The 17,832-nt window shown below is 41.5% G+C and overlaps 1 protein-coding gene across 1 annotated transcript in view; it reads left to right on the top strand.

The window, feature by feature from the left end:
* The window catches only part of LOC128698548 (major facilitator superfamily domain-containing protein 12), a 576,952-nt gene that overhangs the window by 537,745 nt on the left and 21,375 nt on the right, over positions 1–17,832 (top strand). Inside the window, exons 6-7 of the mRNA XM_070084952.1 lie at positions 2,758–2,986; positions 14,493–14,720. Coding sequence (XP_069941053.1) covers positions 2,758–2,986; positions 14,493–14,720 — 457 coding nt within the window. The remainder of the gene's footprint in view (positions 1–2,757; positions 2,987–14,492; positions 14,721–17,832) is intronic.

Genomic DNA, 17,832 nt, shown 5'->3' with positions numbered 1-17,832 from the left:
TGTTCAACATCAATGTTTATGTTTACACTGTAGAAATGTTCAACATCAATGATTATGTTAACACTGTAGAAATGTTCAACATCAATGTTTATGTTAACACTGTAGAAATGTTCAACATCAATGTTTATGTCAACACTGAAGAAATGTTCAACATCAATGTTTATGTCAACACTGTAGAAATGTTCAACATCAATGTTTATGTCAACACTGTAGAAATGTTCAACATCAATGTTTATGTCAACACTGTAGAAATGTTCAACATCAATGTTTATGTCAACACTAGAAATGTTCAACATCAATGTTTATGTCAACACTAGAAATGTTCAACATCAATGTTTATGTCAACACTGTAGAAATGTTCAACATCAATGTTTATGTCAACACTGTAGAAATGTTCAACATCAATGTTTATGTCAACACTGTAGGAAATTTTCAACATCAATGTTTATGTCAACACTGTAGAAATGTTCAACATCAATGTTTATGTCAACACTGTAGAAATGTTCAACATCAATGTTTATGTCAACACTGTAGAAATGTTCAACATCAATGTTTATGTTAACACTGTAGAAATGTTCAACATCAATGTTTATGTCAACACTGTAGAAATGTTCAACATCAATGTTTATGTCAACACTGTAGAAATGTTCAACATCAATGTTTTTGTCAACACTGTAGAAATGTTCAACATCAATGTTTATGTCAACACTGTAGGAAATGTTCAACATCAATGTTTATGTCAACACTGTAGAAATGTTCAACATCAATGTTTATGTCAACACTGTAGAAATGTTCAACATCAATGTTTATATCAACACTGTAGAAATGTTCAACATCAATGTTTATGTCAACACTGTAGAAATGTTCAACATCAATGTTTATGTCAACACTGAAGAAATGTTCAACATCAATGTTTATGTCAACACTGTAGAAATGTTCAACATCAATGTTTATGTCAACACTGTAGAAATGTTCAACATCAATGTTTATGTCAACACTGTAGGAAATGTTCAACATCAATGTTTATGTTAACACTGTAGGAAATGTTCAACATCAATGTTTATGTCAACACTGTAGAAATGTTCAACATCAATGTTTATGTTAACACTGTAGGAAATGTTCAACATCAATGTTTATGTTAACACTGTAGAAATGTTCAACATCAATGTTTATGTCAACACTGTAGAAATGTTCAACATCAATGTTTATGTTAACACTGTAGAAATGTTCAACATCAATGTTTATGTTAACACTGTAGGAAATGTTCAACATCAATGTTTATGTCAACACTGTAGAAATGTTCAACATCAATGTTTATGTCAACACTGTAGAAATGTTCAACATCAATGTTTATGTCAACACTGTAGAAATGTTCAACATCAATGTTTATGTCAACACTGTAGGAAATGTTCAACATCAATGTTTATGTCAACAATGTAGGAAATGTTCAACATCAATGTTTATGTCAACAATGTAGGAAATGTTCAACATCAATGTTTATGTCAACAATGTAGGAAATGTTCAACATCAATGTTTATGTCAACACTGTAGAAATGTTCAACATCAATGTTTATGTCAACACTGTAGAAATGTTCAACATCAATGTTTATGTCAACACTGTAGAAATGTTCAACATCAATGTTTATGTTAACACTGTAGAAATGTTCAACATCAATGTTTATGTCAACAATGTAGGAAATGTTCAACATCAATGTTTATGTCAACAATGTAGGAAATGTTCAACATCAATGTTTATGTCAACAATGTAGGAAATGTTCAACATCAATGTTTATGTCAACAATGTAGGAAATGTTCAACATCAATGTTTATGTCAACACTGTAGGAAATGTTCAACATCAATGTTTATGTCAACACTGTAGGAAATGTTCAACATCAATGTTTATGTCAACACTGTAGGAAATGTTCAACATCAATGTTTATGTCAACAATGTAGGAAATGTTCAACATCAATGTTTATGTCAACACTGTAGGAAATGTTCAACATCAATGTTTATGTCAACACTGTAGGAAATGTTCAACATCAATGTTTATGTCAACACTGTAGAAATGTTCAACGTCAATGTTTATGTCAACACTGTAGAAATGTTCAACATCAATGTTTATGTCAACACTGTAGAAATGTTCAACATCAATGTTTATGTCAACACTGTAGAAATGTTCAACATCAATGTTTATGTCAACACTGTAGAAATGTTCAACATCAATGTTTATGTCAACACTGTAGAAATGTTCAACATCAATGTTTATGTCAACACTGTAGAAATGTTCAACATCAATGTTTATGTCAACACTGTAGAAATGTTCAACATCAATGTTTATGTCAACACTGTAGAAATGTTCAACATCAATGTTTATGTCAACACTGTAGAAATGTTCAACATCAATGTTTATGTCAACACTGTAGAAATGTTCAACATCAATGTTTATGTCAACACTGTAGAAATGTTCAACATCAATGTTTATGTCAACACTGTAGAAATGTTCAACATCAATGGGTAGAAAATGCGTATATGAACCTAGAATAAAATTTATTGTTAAGCTAATAATGGCTCTGGAGGAACCGAAATAGCAGCTAGTATCGTTTTATCGTTTGCAATTTGTTAGTTAGTTGTGAATGGTTTATCAGTGCTTGAAGTTGCCCTCCTCTGCCCTGGATCAAATCTGTGTGAGCCTTGCGAGTTAAATATTTCTCTCTGAACATGATATTAATAATTATGATTGTTTGTGGTGGTGTAGGTACGCCTTCACCGTCCTGGCTAACCTGAGCGTGTTCACTATCACCTTCGTGGTGTTGAACACCAGTGCCAACCCACCCGGGCCCATCGGTACCAACAGTACTGCCAGTACCACCATGGTGCCAGTGACGGATGCCAGCGACAGCTTGACTTCCACTCTGAGCGGCGAAGTCGACTACAGCCACGATGACACCAACAGCATCGGACCAGAGGATACCACCAAGTTCAGAGTAAGATAATATGTCTGTCTTTCATCACCACCTTTATTTTATCTATCTTAGTATTAAGTGACAAAGATATTAGTCATTTATCCTCAGACATTATCAAAGTTCTGGCAAAAACATCCCAGAACCCCTTCTGATCATGGTACGTCGGTGAAATATAAAGAACTTAAGGATATATCCTTGACTAATTATCGTGTAAGTCATATATGCCACACTGACGAATCACATGATTCATTCGTTAGACCCACTTGCCATGAGTCTAGAAGACACTTGACTAAATGTTTCAGACACGCCCACACTTGTCTAAACGTCTCAGACATTCCCTCAGATAGACCAATGCAGCTTCCTAAAGGACAGGAACTATAACGTTGAGTCTTCGACACTACTGTGTACGCAATACACAGGACCCGAGAATGATAACATGATTGAAGATACGCAGAGTAAACCGTACCACGGGTGGGGATAAAACCCGCGATTAGAGAGCCTCAAAACTCCAGACCGTCGCGTTAGCCACTGGATCAGCTAGCAACAATAAGACTCATCCAACTAGGTATATTTCTACACCATAGGAAGGTTAGCATAGGCACCACTGACCACAAATGCGACGGTCTGGAGTTTTGAAACTCTCTGATCGCGGGTTCTATCCCCACCCGTGGTATGGTTTGTTTGCAATCGTGTCATTACGATTTCGTAAGTCATGTTGACGGCAGTGAAGGGACTTGAGCTAGAGTTCGTCACGGCCACGCTAGCTTGAGATTCGTCTGTAAAAACTTGCATTTGTAGTCACAGTGGTGCCTATGTTAACCTTCCTATGGTGTAGAAATATACCTAGTTGGATGAATCTTATTGTGACTAGCTGGTCCAGTGGCTAACGCGACGGTCTGGAGTTTTGAGACTCTCTGACCTCGGGTTCTATCCCCACCCGTGGTATGGTTTGTTTGCAATCGTATCATTACGATTTCGTGAGTCATGTCGATTCGCAGAATATTCCTCGAAAATGATTCACGGGGACATGTTTGGAGGCACCAATATTCCACAGTTCTATTACTTACACTCATAGACTGTACTGGTAACTACATTATAGAGTACACGCGTAGTCTTTTTTTCAGACTCCAGCCGACTTATTAAGTCTCATTTGCAAACAGTTATTTTGTTAGGTTCGTAGTTAATTAATGATATAATAGTGAGTTTATCGCGATGGCATCACAAGATTGATGGACTGATTACATCGACTCCAGGCCAAGGGACTGATTACCTCAAACTTCTTATGACTTTCACCATTCTTCTTTGTATAGGACTGATGAAGCCAATATGTGGCGAAACGTTTCCTCAATAAAGATACCCAAGTGTTGGACATGTGTCTAATTTATCAACTTGTCGGTTCTCTGAACCATTTATCTTCATCTTTATTTAATAAAGGTTTGGCCTGCACAACAGGCCTTTTCGGTAGAATATAGGCGAGTATAATGCAAGAGACAGTAGTAAAAGTAGGAGGTGGTCACTTGCTCAGTGTTGGAGGTACCACTCTCCCTCTCCCATCAGTTGGAAGCTGTTTGTACACAATGCATGAGACTCATGCTGTGTGATGGAATATGACAGGGAACTATGGGTAACGTGTGTTCCCATTATGTACAGCGCCTGTCATTAATAACTGGGCAGTAGCGCAATCCTAATGTATCCAATTTTGCTGAATTAAACATAGCTAATTTCTCCACAACCTTCCACACTTCCTCCTCACCTTCTCTTGTTTCCTTTTCTCTCATTTCTCTTCCTCCTGACAGTTCTCCTCTATTTCCCATGTTTGTTTCCACCATTTTCTCACTCTCTTCCCTTTCTTCAACGAAGTTTCTTCCCTCTCCCCCCCCCCTCCCTCACTCTCAGCCCTCTTTTCTCCTGTCATTCCTTCCTCCCATTTATTTCATCCTCACCAAGTCTTCATTTTGTTCTCCTTTCTTCTCCTCTTTCTCCATGCACCATATTATGTGAGGTGTTGCTTAACTCACTGGTGAGAACATTCGACTCACTATCGCTAGGTCATAGGTTCGATTTCCCAGGCATAGAAAAACGCATACACAAATTTCCTTACAGCCATGACCCTACCTATCCAGGATGGGCTTGCAAATTGTTGTGGGTAGCATCCTGCGATAACTGTCATATCCTGTATAAGAGTATCATATCCTGTGTAAAAAAGAAAAAACCCACTTCGGTCCCGTGTATCAAAACCCAGTACATATTGGAAGTACTTAAGTGTCGAAAAGAAAAAATTGATATGCGTGTATCTAGTGATGTTAAACCACCTCAACTTAGGATAATCAAGTTTATTACCAAGTTTATCTACCATGCTAGATACCTCCATCCTGACACTGATCTATCCCACTTAACTTGTAGACAAAGGTATGTAACCTTGAAAACCACTAGAATTAAATTCATTACCATGTGACAAAAGTCACTCTGGAACCTACCACTTAACCTCTCTTACTTTTTTTTCCTATGTAGCCTCAATCCTTCTCATTATTCCCTCGTCCCTCACTCCTTTCCTTCTCCATTCTTACCATCCCTCTGATGTCCTAAATAACATTGCCAGTATCTCGGTCGCAGTGTCAGTCACCATCAGTGTTCCCCAAGGTAGCATTAATTGTTAATATCATTAACAGGGAGGTACTACCGTCCTGCCAAGTGAGTGTAAAACTGAAGCCTGTAATTGTTTTACACGATGGTAAGATTGCTGGTGTCTTTTTTTTATCTGTCTCATACACATGCAAGATTTCAGGTATGTCTTGCTACTTCTACTTACACTTAGGTCACACTACACATACATGTACAAGCATATATATACACACCCCTTTGGGTTTTCTTCTATTTTCTTTCTAGTTCTTGTTCTTGTTTATTTCCTCTTATCTCCATGGGGAAGTGGAACAGAATTCTTCCTCCGTAAGCCATGCGTGTTGTAAGAGGCGACTAAAATGCTGGGAGCAAGGAGCTAGTAACCCCTTCTCCTGTATATATTACTAAATGTAAAAGGAGAAACTTTCGTTTTTCCTTTTGGGCCACCCCGCCTCGGTGGGATATGGCCGGTGTGTTGAAAGAAAGAAAGATCATTATATTCTTGAGGGAATGGAAATATCAAGTTTGATCCATGAAGGTGAAGATAGTTCCAAATTCCTGGGATCAAGGCAGCTTAAATCGACAATAGCCAGCTGAAGCTCTGGTAGTCACGTGACTAAAATCAGTTGGCTTACTCTTGTCGGCCATACTGGACGTGACTGCGCTGGAACTTACAATGACAAGCTTAGGGATAAACACAGTGCTCTAACCTGACGTGGTGAACAGTGTCATCTTCCTTCGCCTTTCCTATAAATTCATATTCTCTTTCCCACACATGGATGTCTTCCATGAAGCTTATAATGTAAGCATAAAAAAAAAAAAACTCCACCCTTAAAGTTCTCATAATTATTAAGTACCAAAATGTGGGAACAAGAAGGTTAATTCCAAGATCTCCACCTGGCAAATAGATTACGTTTTGTAACACTGAAACTCAACAGCTACAACATGAACATATTTACGATAGTAGTAGTAACAGTTTTGAAGATCAGGCGAAACACAACTACTTCTGCAGGAGTCACTGATGTAGCAACACCTCATGTATGGGATCTGTGTCTGGGAATCGACAACCACCAGCCATATTAAACAATAACAGTCTCACATAGTGATAATAACAATAGACAACCATCTCAACAAATCACCACATAACATTCAACATGCATCTCAGCCATTGATGACAGCAACAACCAAGAATCATCTCATTCATTCACCACACAACAACGATCAACAACTATCTCAACCAGTCATCACACAACAACGATCAACAACTATCTCAACCAGTCATCAAACAACAACCAGACCCGAAACAAACTCCAACTTAAATCAATACAAACCACGCCTACGCCTCTTTAATTCTAAAAATATGAAATGTGCAAACCTATATTTAGTCTGTAGAACTTTGAACTGTAATTTTAACCAATGCGTAAAGTTCTTTCTAAAAGACTAATTTCGTTGTATATGAAATACACACACACACACACACACACACACACACACACACACACACACACACACACACACACACACAGAAAGTGCAAAGGTTTGCAACAAGACTAGTCCCAGAGCTACGGGGATTGTCCTATGAAGAAAGGTTGAGGGAAATCGGCCTGACGACACTGGAGGCCAGGAGGGTCAGGGGAGACATGATAACGACATATAAAATACTGCGCGGAATAGACGAGGTGGACAAAGACGGGATGTTCCAGAGATGGGACACAGACACAAGAGGTCACAATTGGAAGTTGAAGACTCAGATGAATCAAAGGGATGTTAGGAAGTATTTCTTCAGTCATAGAGTAGTCAGGCCATGGAATAGCCTAGAAAGTGATGTGGTGGAGGCAGGAACCATACATAGTTTTAAGGCGAGGTATGATAGAGCTCATGGGGCAGGGAGAGAGAGGACCTAGTAGCAATCAGCGAAGAGGCGGGGCCAGGAGCTGTGACTCGACCCCTGCAACCACAAATAGGTGAGTACAAATAGGTGAGTACACACACACACACACACACACACACACATGTTAAAGTTGATAAATTATCCAAAAAATCTCTTGAGGCAAAACGTTGAATATAAATTCGTTTTGTCTGTGTCAAGTGTTAGAAATAATAGATCAGTTAAATATTGTATTTGAAAATCGGATAAATAAAATTAAGAGCTTGAGTTGTTTATAACTCACTATGATAACATGAACGTAGATAAGCACATTTACGGAGGAACTTGTACAGTAAACAGATGGTGTAGCAGCCAGATTATGTCTTGGTTACAAGTATTTATGGGAGTTTAACATGTACACAGATGATGGTCAAACTACATGCAAACTATGTGGTTAACTTATGGTCATTTTCTTGAACTATATGCACTTAAGTGCCCATTAATAGACATAGTATAATAAACTACGTAATATGTCAGTCAATTTTATTAATGATAAGATACCAACCATATGCAACGAATATCCTAAATTCCCATGGAACAGTAAGACAATAGGAGAAAGGCATCCAGAGGTACTCTTGTTAGCCCTAGGCTTGTTCTGTTTCCATACGCTCTTGTTAGCCCTAGGCTTGTTCTGTTTCCATACGCTCTTGTTAGCCCTAGGCTTGTTCTGTTTCCATACGCTCTTGTTAGCCCTAGGCTTGTTCTGTTTCTATATGCTCTTGCGCTACTGTTCACAGTATAGGCAGGTCCAATTCTCCCACTGGCTTAAGCCAATGCCTAGTCAGGTCAGATACATCACTTAAGGGAAGAGCACGGCATCAGACCTAGTAGCATAAGCTAGTCAAGTCCAACTCACACCCACCCACACCCACTCATGTATTTATCCAGCCTATTTTTAAAACTACACAACGTCTTAGCTTCTATAACGGTACTCGGGAGTTTGTTCCACTCATCCACAACTCTATTACCAAACCAGTGCTTTCCTATATCCTTCCTGAATCTGAATTTTTCCAATTTAAAATCATTGCTGCGAGTCCTGTCTATGTTAGATGTTTTTAGCACGCTATTTACATCCCCTTTATTAATTCCTGTTTTCCATTTATACACCTCAATCATCTCCCCCCTAATTCTACGCCTTTCTAGAGAGTGCAGATTCAGAGCCCTCAGTCTGTCCTCATAGGGAAGATTTCTGATACATGGGATCATCTTTGTCATCCTCCTCTCTACGTTTTCCAGAGCATTTATATCCATTCTGTAATATGGGGACCAGAACTGTTCAGCATAATCTAAATGAGGCCTAACCAAGGATAAATAGAGTTGAAGAACAACCTGAGGACTTCTATTATTTATACTTGTTGATATGATGCCAAGGATTCTGTTCGCTTTATTGCGAACACTTATGCAATGTTGTCTTGGTTTCAGATTACTGCTTACAAGAACTCCTAAATCCTTTGCGTATACCCATTAGTAAACCTAGAGAAAAACTGACACCATTCCCTGAAAGATGACACCTTACCCGGAGAATCTGACACCTTAACCTGGAAGCTTGATGCCTGACCAAGAGAGCTTGACACCTTAACCTGGAAGCTTGATGCCTGACCAAGAGAGCTTGACACCTTAACCTGGAAGCTTGATGCCTGACCAAGAGAGCTTGACACCTTAACCTGGAAAATTGACGCCTGACCAAGAGAGCTTGACACATTAGCCTGGAAGCTTGACGCCTGACCAGGAGAGCTTGACACCTTAACCTGGAAGCACTATAACGAAATGACGACACATACCCATGAACGGATAATACATGACTCTGAAAGGATAACACCCACCCCTGAAAGGATGACACCTACCCCTTAAAGGATGACACCCATCCCTGAAAGGATGACACCACCCCTTAAAGGATGACACCCACCCCTAAAAAGATGACATAATCCCTGAAAGGATGACACCCACCCCTGAAAGGATGACGCCCTCCCCTGAAAGGATGACACTCATCCCTAAAAGGATGACACAATCCCTGAAAGGATGACACCCACCTTTGAAAGAATGACACCCTCCCCTGAAAGGATGACACCCTCCCCTGAAAGGATGACACCCACCCCTGAAAGGATGACACCCACCCCTGAAAGGATGACACCCTCCCCTGAAAGGATAACACCCACCCCTGAAAGGATGACACCCACCCCTGAAAGGATGACACTGATCAATGAAAGAATGACACCCTCCCCTGAAAGGATGACATCCACCCCTGAAAGGATGACACAATCCCTGAAAGGATGACACTCATACATGAAAGAATAACACCCACCCGTGAAAGGATGACACCCACCCCTGAAAGGATAACACAGTCCCTGAAAGGATGACACTCACACCTGAAAGAATGACACCCATCCGTGAAAGGATGTCACCCACCCCTGAAAGGATGACACCCACCCCTGAAAGGATGACACAATTCCGGAAAGGATTACACCCACCCCTGAAAGGATGACGCCCTCCCCTGAAAGGATGACACCCTCCCCTGAAAGGATGACACCCACCCCTGAAAGGATGACACAATCCCTAAAAGGATGACACCCACCCCTGAAAGAATGACACCCTCCCCTGAAAGGATGACACCCACCCCTGAAAGGATGACACCCACCCATGAAAGGATGACACCCTCCCCTGAAAGGATAACACCCACCCCTGAAAGGATGACACCCACCCCTGAAAGGATGGCACCCACCCCTGAAAGGATGACACACTCCCCTGAAAGGATGACACCCACCCCTGAAAGGATGACACAATCCCTGAAAGGATGACACTCACATCTGAAAGAATGACACCCACCCGTGAAAGGATGACACAATCCCTGAAAGGATGGCACTCACAACTGAAAGAAAGACACCCACCCGTGAAAGGATGACACCCACCCCAGAAAGGATCACACCCACCCCTGAAAGGATGACACTCACACCTGAAAGAATGACAAAATCCCTGAAAGGATGGCACCTTCCCCTGAAACGATGACACCCTCCCCTGAAAGGATGACACCCACCCCTGAAAGGATGTCACCCACCCCTGAAAGGATAACACCCACCCCTGAAAGGATGACACCCACCCCTGAAAGGATCACACCCACCCCTGAAAGGATCACACCCACCCCTGAAAGGATCACACCCGCCCCTGAAAGGATTACACCCACCCCTGAAAGGATCACACCCACCCCTGTAAGGCTGACACCCACCCCTGAAAAGATCACACCCACCCCTGAAAGGATAACACCCACACCTGAAAGGATGACACCCACCCCTGAAAGGATGACACCCACCCCTGAAAGGATAACACCCACCCCTGATTGGATGACACCCACCCCTGAAAGGATAACACCCACCCCTGATAGGATGACACCCACCCCTGAAAGGATGACACCCACCCCTGAAAGGATGACACCCACCCCTGAAAGGATGACACCCACTCTTGAAAGGATGACACCTACCCCTGAAAGAATGACACCCACCCCTGAAAGGATGACACCTACCCCTGAAAGAATGACACCCACCCCTGAAAGGATGACACCCACCCCTGAAAGGATGACACCCACCCCTGAAAGGATAACACCCATCCCTGGAAGGTTGACACCCACCCCTGAAAGGATGACACCCACCCCTGAAAGGATGACACCCACCCCTGAAAGGATGACACCAACCCCTGACAGGATAACACCCACCCCTGATAGGATAACACCCACCCCTGAAAGGATTTCACCCACCCCTGAAAGGATTACACCCACCCCTGAAAGGATCACACCCCCACCCCTGTAAGGCTGACACCCACCCCTGAAAAGATCACACCCACCCCTGAAAGGATAACACCCACCCCTGACAGGATAACACCCACACCTGAAAGGATGACACCTACCCCTGAAAGAATGACACCCACCCCTGAAAGGATAACACCCACCCCTGAAAGGATAACACCCATCCCTGGAAGGTTGACACCCACCCCTGACAGGATAACACCCTCCCCTGAAAGGATGACACCCACCCCTGACAGGATAACACCCTCCCCTGAAAGGATGACACCCACCCCTGACAGGATAACACCCTCCCCTGAAAGGATGACACCCACCCCTGACAGGATAACACCCTCCCCTGAAAGAATGACACCCACCCCTGAAAGGATGACACCCACCCCTGACAGGATAACACCCTCCCCTGAAAATATTCTCATTCTCTTCAAATCTTATCATCTGCTCAGTTTATCATCATTTAACTGGTAACACTGATCTGACCTTCAGGTTTCTACCACAGATATAACCATATATGTCTATTATCTCTCTTATTTCGTCTACCATAGAAACTTAACTTGCTGAATATTACCTTAAGTGCTAAATATTACTTTAAATGGTAAATATTACCTTAAGTGGTAAATATTACCTTAAGTGCTAAATATTACCTTAAGTGCTAAATATTACCTTAAGTGCTAAATATTACCTTAAGTGCTAAATATTACATTAAGTGGTAAATATTACCTTAAGTGGTAAATATTACTTTAAATGGTAAATATTACATTAAGTGGTAAATATTACCTTAAGTGCTAAATATTACCTTAAGTGCTAAATATTACCTTAAGTGGTAAATATTACCTTAAGTGGTAAATATTACCTTAAGTGGTAAATATTACCTTAAGTGGTAAATATTACCTTAAGTGGTAAATATTACCTTAAGTGGTAAATTTTACCTTAAGTGGAAATATTACCTTAAGTGGTAAATATTACCTTAAGTGGTAAATATTACCTTAAGTGGTAAATATTACCTTAAGTGGTAAATATTACCTTAAGTGGTAAATATTACCTTAAGTGCTAAATATTACCTTAAGTGGTAAATATTACCTTAAGTGGTAAATATTACCTTAAGTGCTAAATATTACCTTAAGTGGTAAATATTACCTTAAGTGGTAAATATTACCTTAAGTGGTAAATATTACCTTAAGTGGTAAATATTACTTTAAATGGTAAATATTACCTTAAGTGGTAAATATTACCTTAAGTGGTAAATATTACCTTAAGTGGTAAATATTACTTTAAATGGTAAATATTACCTTAAGTGGTAAATATTACCTTAAGTGGTAAATATTACCTTAAGTGGTAAATACTACCTTAAGTGGTAAATATTTACCTTAAGTGGTAAATACTACCTTAAGTGGTAAATATTTACCTTAAGTGGTAAATACTACCTTAAGTGGTAAATATTTACCTTAAGTGGTAAATACTACCTTAAGTGGTAAATACTACCTTAAGTGGTAAATATTTACCTTAAGTGGTAAATACTACCTTAAGTGGTAAATATTTACCTTAAGTGGTAAATACTACCTTAAGTGGTAAATATTTACCTTAAGTGGTAAATACTACCTTAAGTGGTAAATTACCTTAAGTGGTAAATACTAAGTGGTAAATACTACCTTAAGTGGTAAATACTACCTTAAGTGGTAAATACTACCTTAAGTGGTAAATACTACCTTAAGTGGTAAATACTACCTTAAGTGGTAAATACTACCTTAAGTGGTAAATACTACCTTAAGTGGTAAATACTACCTTAAGTGGTAAATACTACCTTAAGTGGTAAATATTTACCTTAAGTGGTAAATACTACCTTAAGTGGTAAATACTACCTTAAGTGGTAAATACTACCTTAAGTGGTAAATACTACCTTAAGTGGTAAATACTACCTTAAGTGGTAAATACTACCTTAAGTGGTAAATACTACCTTAAGTGGTAAATACTACCTTAAGTGGTAAATACTACCTTAAGTGGTAAGTACTACCTTAAGTGGTAAATACTACCTTAAGTGGTAAATACTACCTTAAGTGGTAAATACTACCTTAAGTGGTAAATACTAGAGTGTTAAGTGTTCATTATACTTTATGACCTCAAATATTTTCTTATCAACAAAGTACCTCGTCATGCAGAGTATATTGTCTTCAAGACAATTATTAAGACAATTATTAAGACAATTATTAAGGATTAACAACATTTTTATTTTCTTAGTACTCAAATGAAGCTCATTATTATTATTATTATTATTATTATTATTATTATTATTATTATTATTTTCTTAATATTATTATTATTTTCTTCTTCCTCTTCTTCTTCTTCCTCTTCTTCTTCTTCTTCTTCTTCTTCTTCTTCTTCTTCTTCTTCTTCTTCTTCTTCTTCTTCTTCTTCTTCTTCTTCTTCTTCTTCTTTTTATTATTATTATTTTCTTAATATTATTATTATTTTCTTCTTCCTCTTCCTCTTCTTCCTCTTCTTCTTCTTGTTCTTCTTCTTCTTATTCTTATTCTTCTTCTTCTTTCTCTTGTTGTTCTTCTTCTTCTTGTTCTTCTTTTTCTTCTTCTTCTCATTATTATTATTATTATTATTATTATTATTATTATTATTATTATTATTATTATTATTATTATTATTATTATCGTTGTTGTTGTTGTTGTTGTTGTTGTTGTTGTTGGTGGTGGTGGTGGTGGTGTTGTTGTTGGTGTTATTATTTTCATTTAAATTATTAATATTGTTATTGGAACCTGTTATTTTATTTCAAAAAAAAATAACAGTAACTCACTTAAAGTAATTTGTTGATAACTTATTTTTTAATAAAAAATGTAATTTAGTGTTATGTGTTCAGTGTTCAGTGTTATCAATGTTATCAAGTCTCTATTTTGGACGCATTTAATTATAATATTTGGAAGTGTTTTGTTTGTAAGGAGAAACAGGAAATAAATATTTAAGAGTTACACCTTGGGAGTCGTAGAGGACCCGGGGGGAAGGAAGGTAATGAGGTTTGATCCGAGGAAGGGAAGAGCAGCTCCAGTTCTTGTAACCGAGAGTTCTTCATCAGTATCTAGGCAGCCAGCTGGAAGAGCACTCCATTAACTGTTGGTTACTGATACAACAGATATACTTAGTGTTGTGATACCATAGACGGCAATAATTGTATGTATTCTCCGTTGCAGAACATTGCGTTAATCTGCTGCGTCGTGGGCGCTGTGTTCTCCTTCGTGTTCCACGCTGGTGTGACGGAGCCCACCTTCGTGTCCCACAAGACCAAGACGAAGCTCGCTCTCGAGAAGAACCAAACGAGCAACAAGGCCATGAAGAAGATTGACTGGTTCAAGGAGCTGCCTTTCTACCAGGTCGCTCTTCTCTACATGGCTACTCGTCTCTACGTTAATCTCTACCAGGTATGTCAAACCCTGAGCTGATTCCCTCTACCCAGTTTTGGTTGTTTCCATTAGATTACGTTACATTTAATATGTTGAAGATATACTACCTTTTACGAGTTTCGAAAGTTTTTCTACTCCCAGGGCCCAGCCATGGGCTAGGCTCCACTGGCGCTTGCCTGGTTAATCAGGTTGTTTCTACTGATTCTGGAAGTCTTTACCCCCTTCGACAAGGTTCTATAACAGGACACCTAGTTGACAGATAAGAGTCCTGTTATAGCCTAGTATTATCTAGTATTTGTTTTGTAATGCAGTATTCCAGGCAGCAGGTCCTTTTGTGCGTGCAACAGGCATGTCAACTGGCTTCTCAAGTCTGTAAGGTTTGTGTAAATGTCAGAAATAAAATTTTAAGTTAAATCTAATTGTTGTGTAGAGATTGTGAAAAATTATTTGGAACTAACTCTTGGTATCGAGATAATGACTTAACATATACTGCTCTTTTAAGATCTACATCATTTGTCAGTCGTCGTGTGTTTGAACCTCCTGAGTGCACGGGCACTGCCGGATTTTCATTGTGTGAAAGAAAGCTCTTTCTTCTTCTTACCCACAATCCCCTGACTGGAAAGTTGTTCCTTTCATACGAGAAAGGTTTTAACTTCTAGTCAGCATCTTGGCTTTTCCTGTGTAGTCACACTTGTAGCTACCAAGCAGTGCAGCAACCCTTATTTTCTTCTTTAATGACTTGTGCCATACGGACGAAGACCCATGGAACCTTCAACAAGTTGAACCCCTCTCACTACTCCTTCCCCTCCACTACCCACTCCCTCCACTCCCCACTCCTCACTCCCTCCACTTGCCACTCGCTTCACTCCCCACTCCCTCGTCATCCCTTCCAAGACGCACACATCCTCAAAGTACTCTTCCTCCCTTTCCCAGGACACGCTCCTTCTAGCAAATAATGAAAATGATTGTTATAGGAATGCAATTAGAAGCCGGAGTAGATCTATAACCCACTATGATAACATGAACGTAGATAAGTATGTTTATGGAGCAACTTGCAATGTGAACAGACTGACTGATGTTGTAGTGGCCAGGCTTAGGCTTGGTTACAAGTACTTCTGGCAGTTTGGGAGACACACAGATGATGATCAAACTAAATGTAAATTATGTGATCAGGCATATGGTCACTGTCTTGAACACTATGTGCTTAATTGTCCACTTATTGAGGAATACAGAGATAGACAGTATAATAACCTATGTGACATGTTAAGATATCTTATTAATGAAAATGAGATACCAGATATACTAAGCAAATTTCCTAAATTTGCTTGTAACAGATAAGTGAACTATAGATATGTAAATATAAATCCCTATGTATTCATGTTAACCCCTTGGGGCCTAGTTCTTGGGCCTTTTGTGTATCCATATGCTCTTGCGCTACCGTCCACAGGATGGATATGGGGCGCACAATAAACTAGCCACTTCGGTGGCAAAATCTAAATCCTTCCCCCTCCCCTCTCATACCGACACACGCTCCTTCCCCCTCCCTTCTCATACCAACACACGCTTCTTCCCCCTCCCCTCTCATACCGACACACACTCCTTCCCCTTCTCCTCTCATACCAACACACGCTCCTTCCCCCTCCCCTCTCATACCAACACACGCTCCTTTCCCCTCCCCTCTCATACCGACACACGCTCCTTCGCCTTCCCCTCTCATACCAACACACGCTCCTTCCCCTTCTCCTCTCATACCAACACACGCTCCTTCCCCTTCCCCTCTCATCCCAGGACACGTTCCTTCCCCCTCCCCTCTACTCCCAGGACACACCGACTTCGAAAATCTCACCTGGACCTCACAACCCCCGGCCCTGGAACTCAACGTCTGGCCTTGGATTTCATCCTCCGACATTGGGCCTCAAAACCTCCGGCCTTGGACCTCAACCTCTGGCCCTGGATATCATCCTCCGGCCCTGGACCTCACAACCTCCGGCCCTGAACCTCAACCTCTGGCCCTGGATATCATCCTCCGGCCCTGGACCTCACAATCTCCGGCCCTGGACCTCACAACCTCCGGCCCTGGACCTCACAACCCCCGTCCCTGGACCTCAACCTCTGGCCCTGGATATCATCCTCCGGCCCTGGACCTCACAACCTCCGGCCCTGGACCTCACAACCTCCGGCCCTGGACCTCACAACCTCCGGCCCTGGACCTCACAACCTCCGGCCCTGGACCTCACAACCTCCGGCCCTGGACCTCACAACCTCCGGCCCTGGACCTCACAACCTCCGGCCCTGGACCTCACAACCTCCGGCCCTGGACCTCACAACCTCCGGCCCTGGACCTCACAACCTCCGGCCCTGGACCTCACAACCTCCGGCCCTGGACTCACAACCTCCGGCCCTGGACCTCACAACCTCCGGCCCTGGACCTCACAACCACCGGCCCTGGACCTCACAACCTCCGGCCCTGGACCTCACAACCTCCGGCCCTGGACCTCACAACCTCCGGCCCTGGACCTCACAACCTCCGGCCCTGGACCTCACAACCTCCGGCCCTGGACCTCACAACCTCCGGCCCTGGACCTCACAACCTCCGGCCCTGGACCTCACAACCTCCGGCCCTGGACCTCACAACCTCCGGCCCTGGACTCACAACCTCCGGCCCTGGACCTCACAACCTCCGGCCCTGGACCTCACAACCTCCGGCCCTGGACCTCACAACCTCCGGCCCTGGACCTCACAACCTCCGGCCCTGGACCTCACAACCTCCGGCCCTGGACCTCACAACCTCCGGCCCTGGACCTCACAACCTCCGGCCCTGGACTCCATCCCACTAGAACAAGTGTGTGTTCTCCATCAAGTTGTAGTTTCCTTCCCACTTTTGTGCACCTGCATCTTTTTGTCTCCGGTTCACCTGGTGCACTCCTTTAGTCTCCTACCTGGTGCACCACTCTAGTGTCGTCGTCACCTGGTGCACCACTCTAGTGTCGTCGTCACCTGGTGCACAACTCTAGTGTCGTCGTCACCTGGTGCACCACTCTAGTGTCGTCGTCACCTGGTGCACCACTCTAGTGTCGTCGTCACCTGGTGCACCACTCTAGTGTCGTCGTCACCTGGTGCACAACTCTAG

The sequence above is a fragment of the Cherax quadricarinatus genome, chromosome 14 (genome assembly GCF_038502225.1).
Source record: "Cherax quadricarinatus isolate ZL_2023a chromosome 14, ASM3850222v1, whole genome shotgun sequence".
Classification (NCBI taxonomy): Eukaryota; Metazoa; Arthropoda; class Malacostraca; order Decapoda; family Parastacidae; genus Cherax; species Cherax quadricarinatus.
The sequence above is the reverse complement of the archived record's forward strand: the minus strand, read 5'-3'. Positions and strand labels throughout refer to the sequence as shown.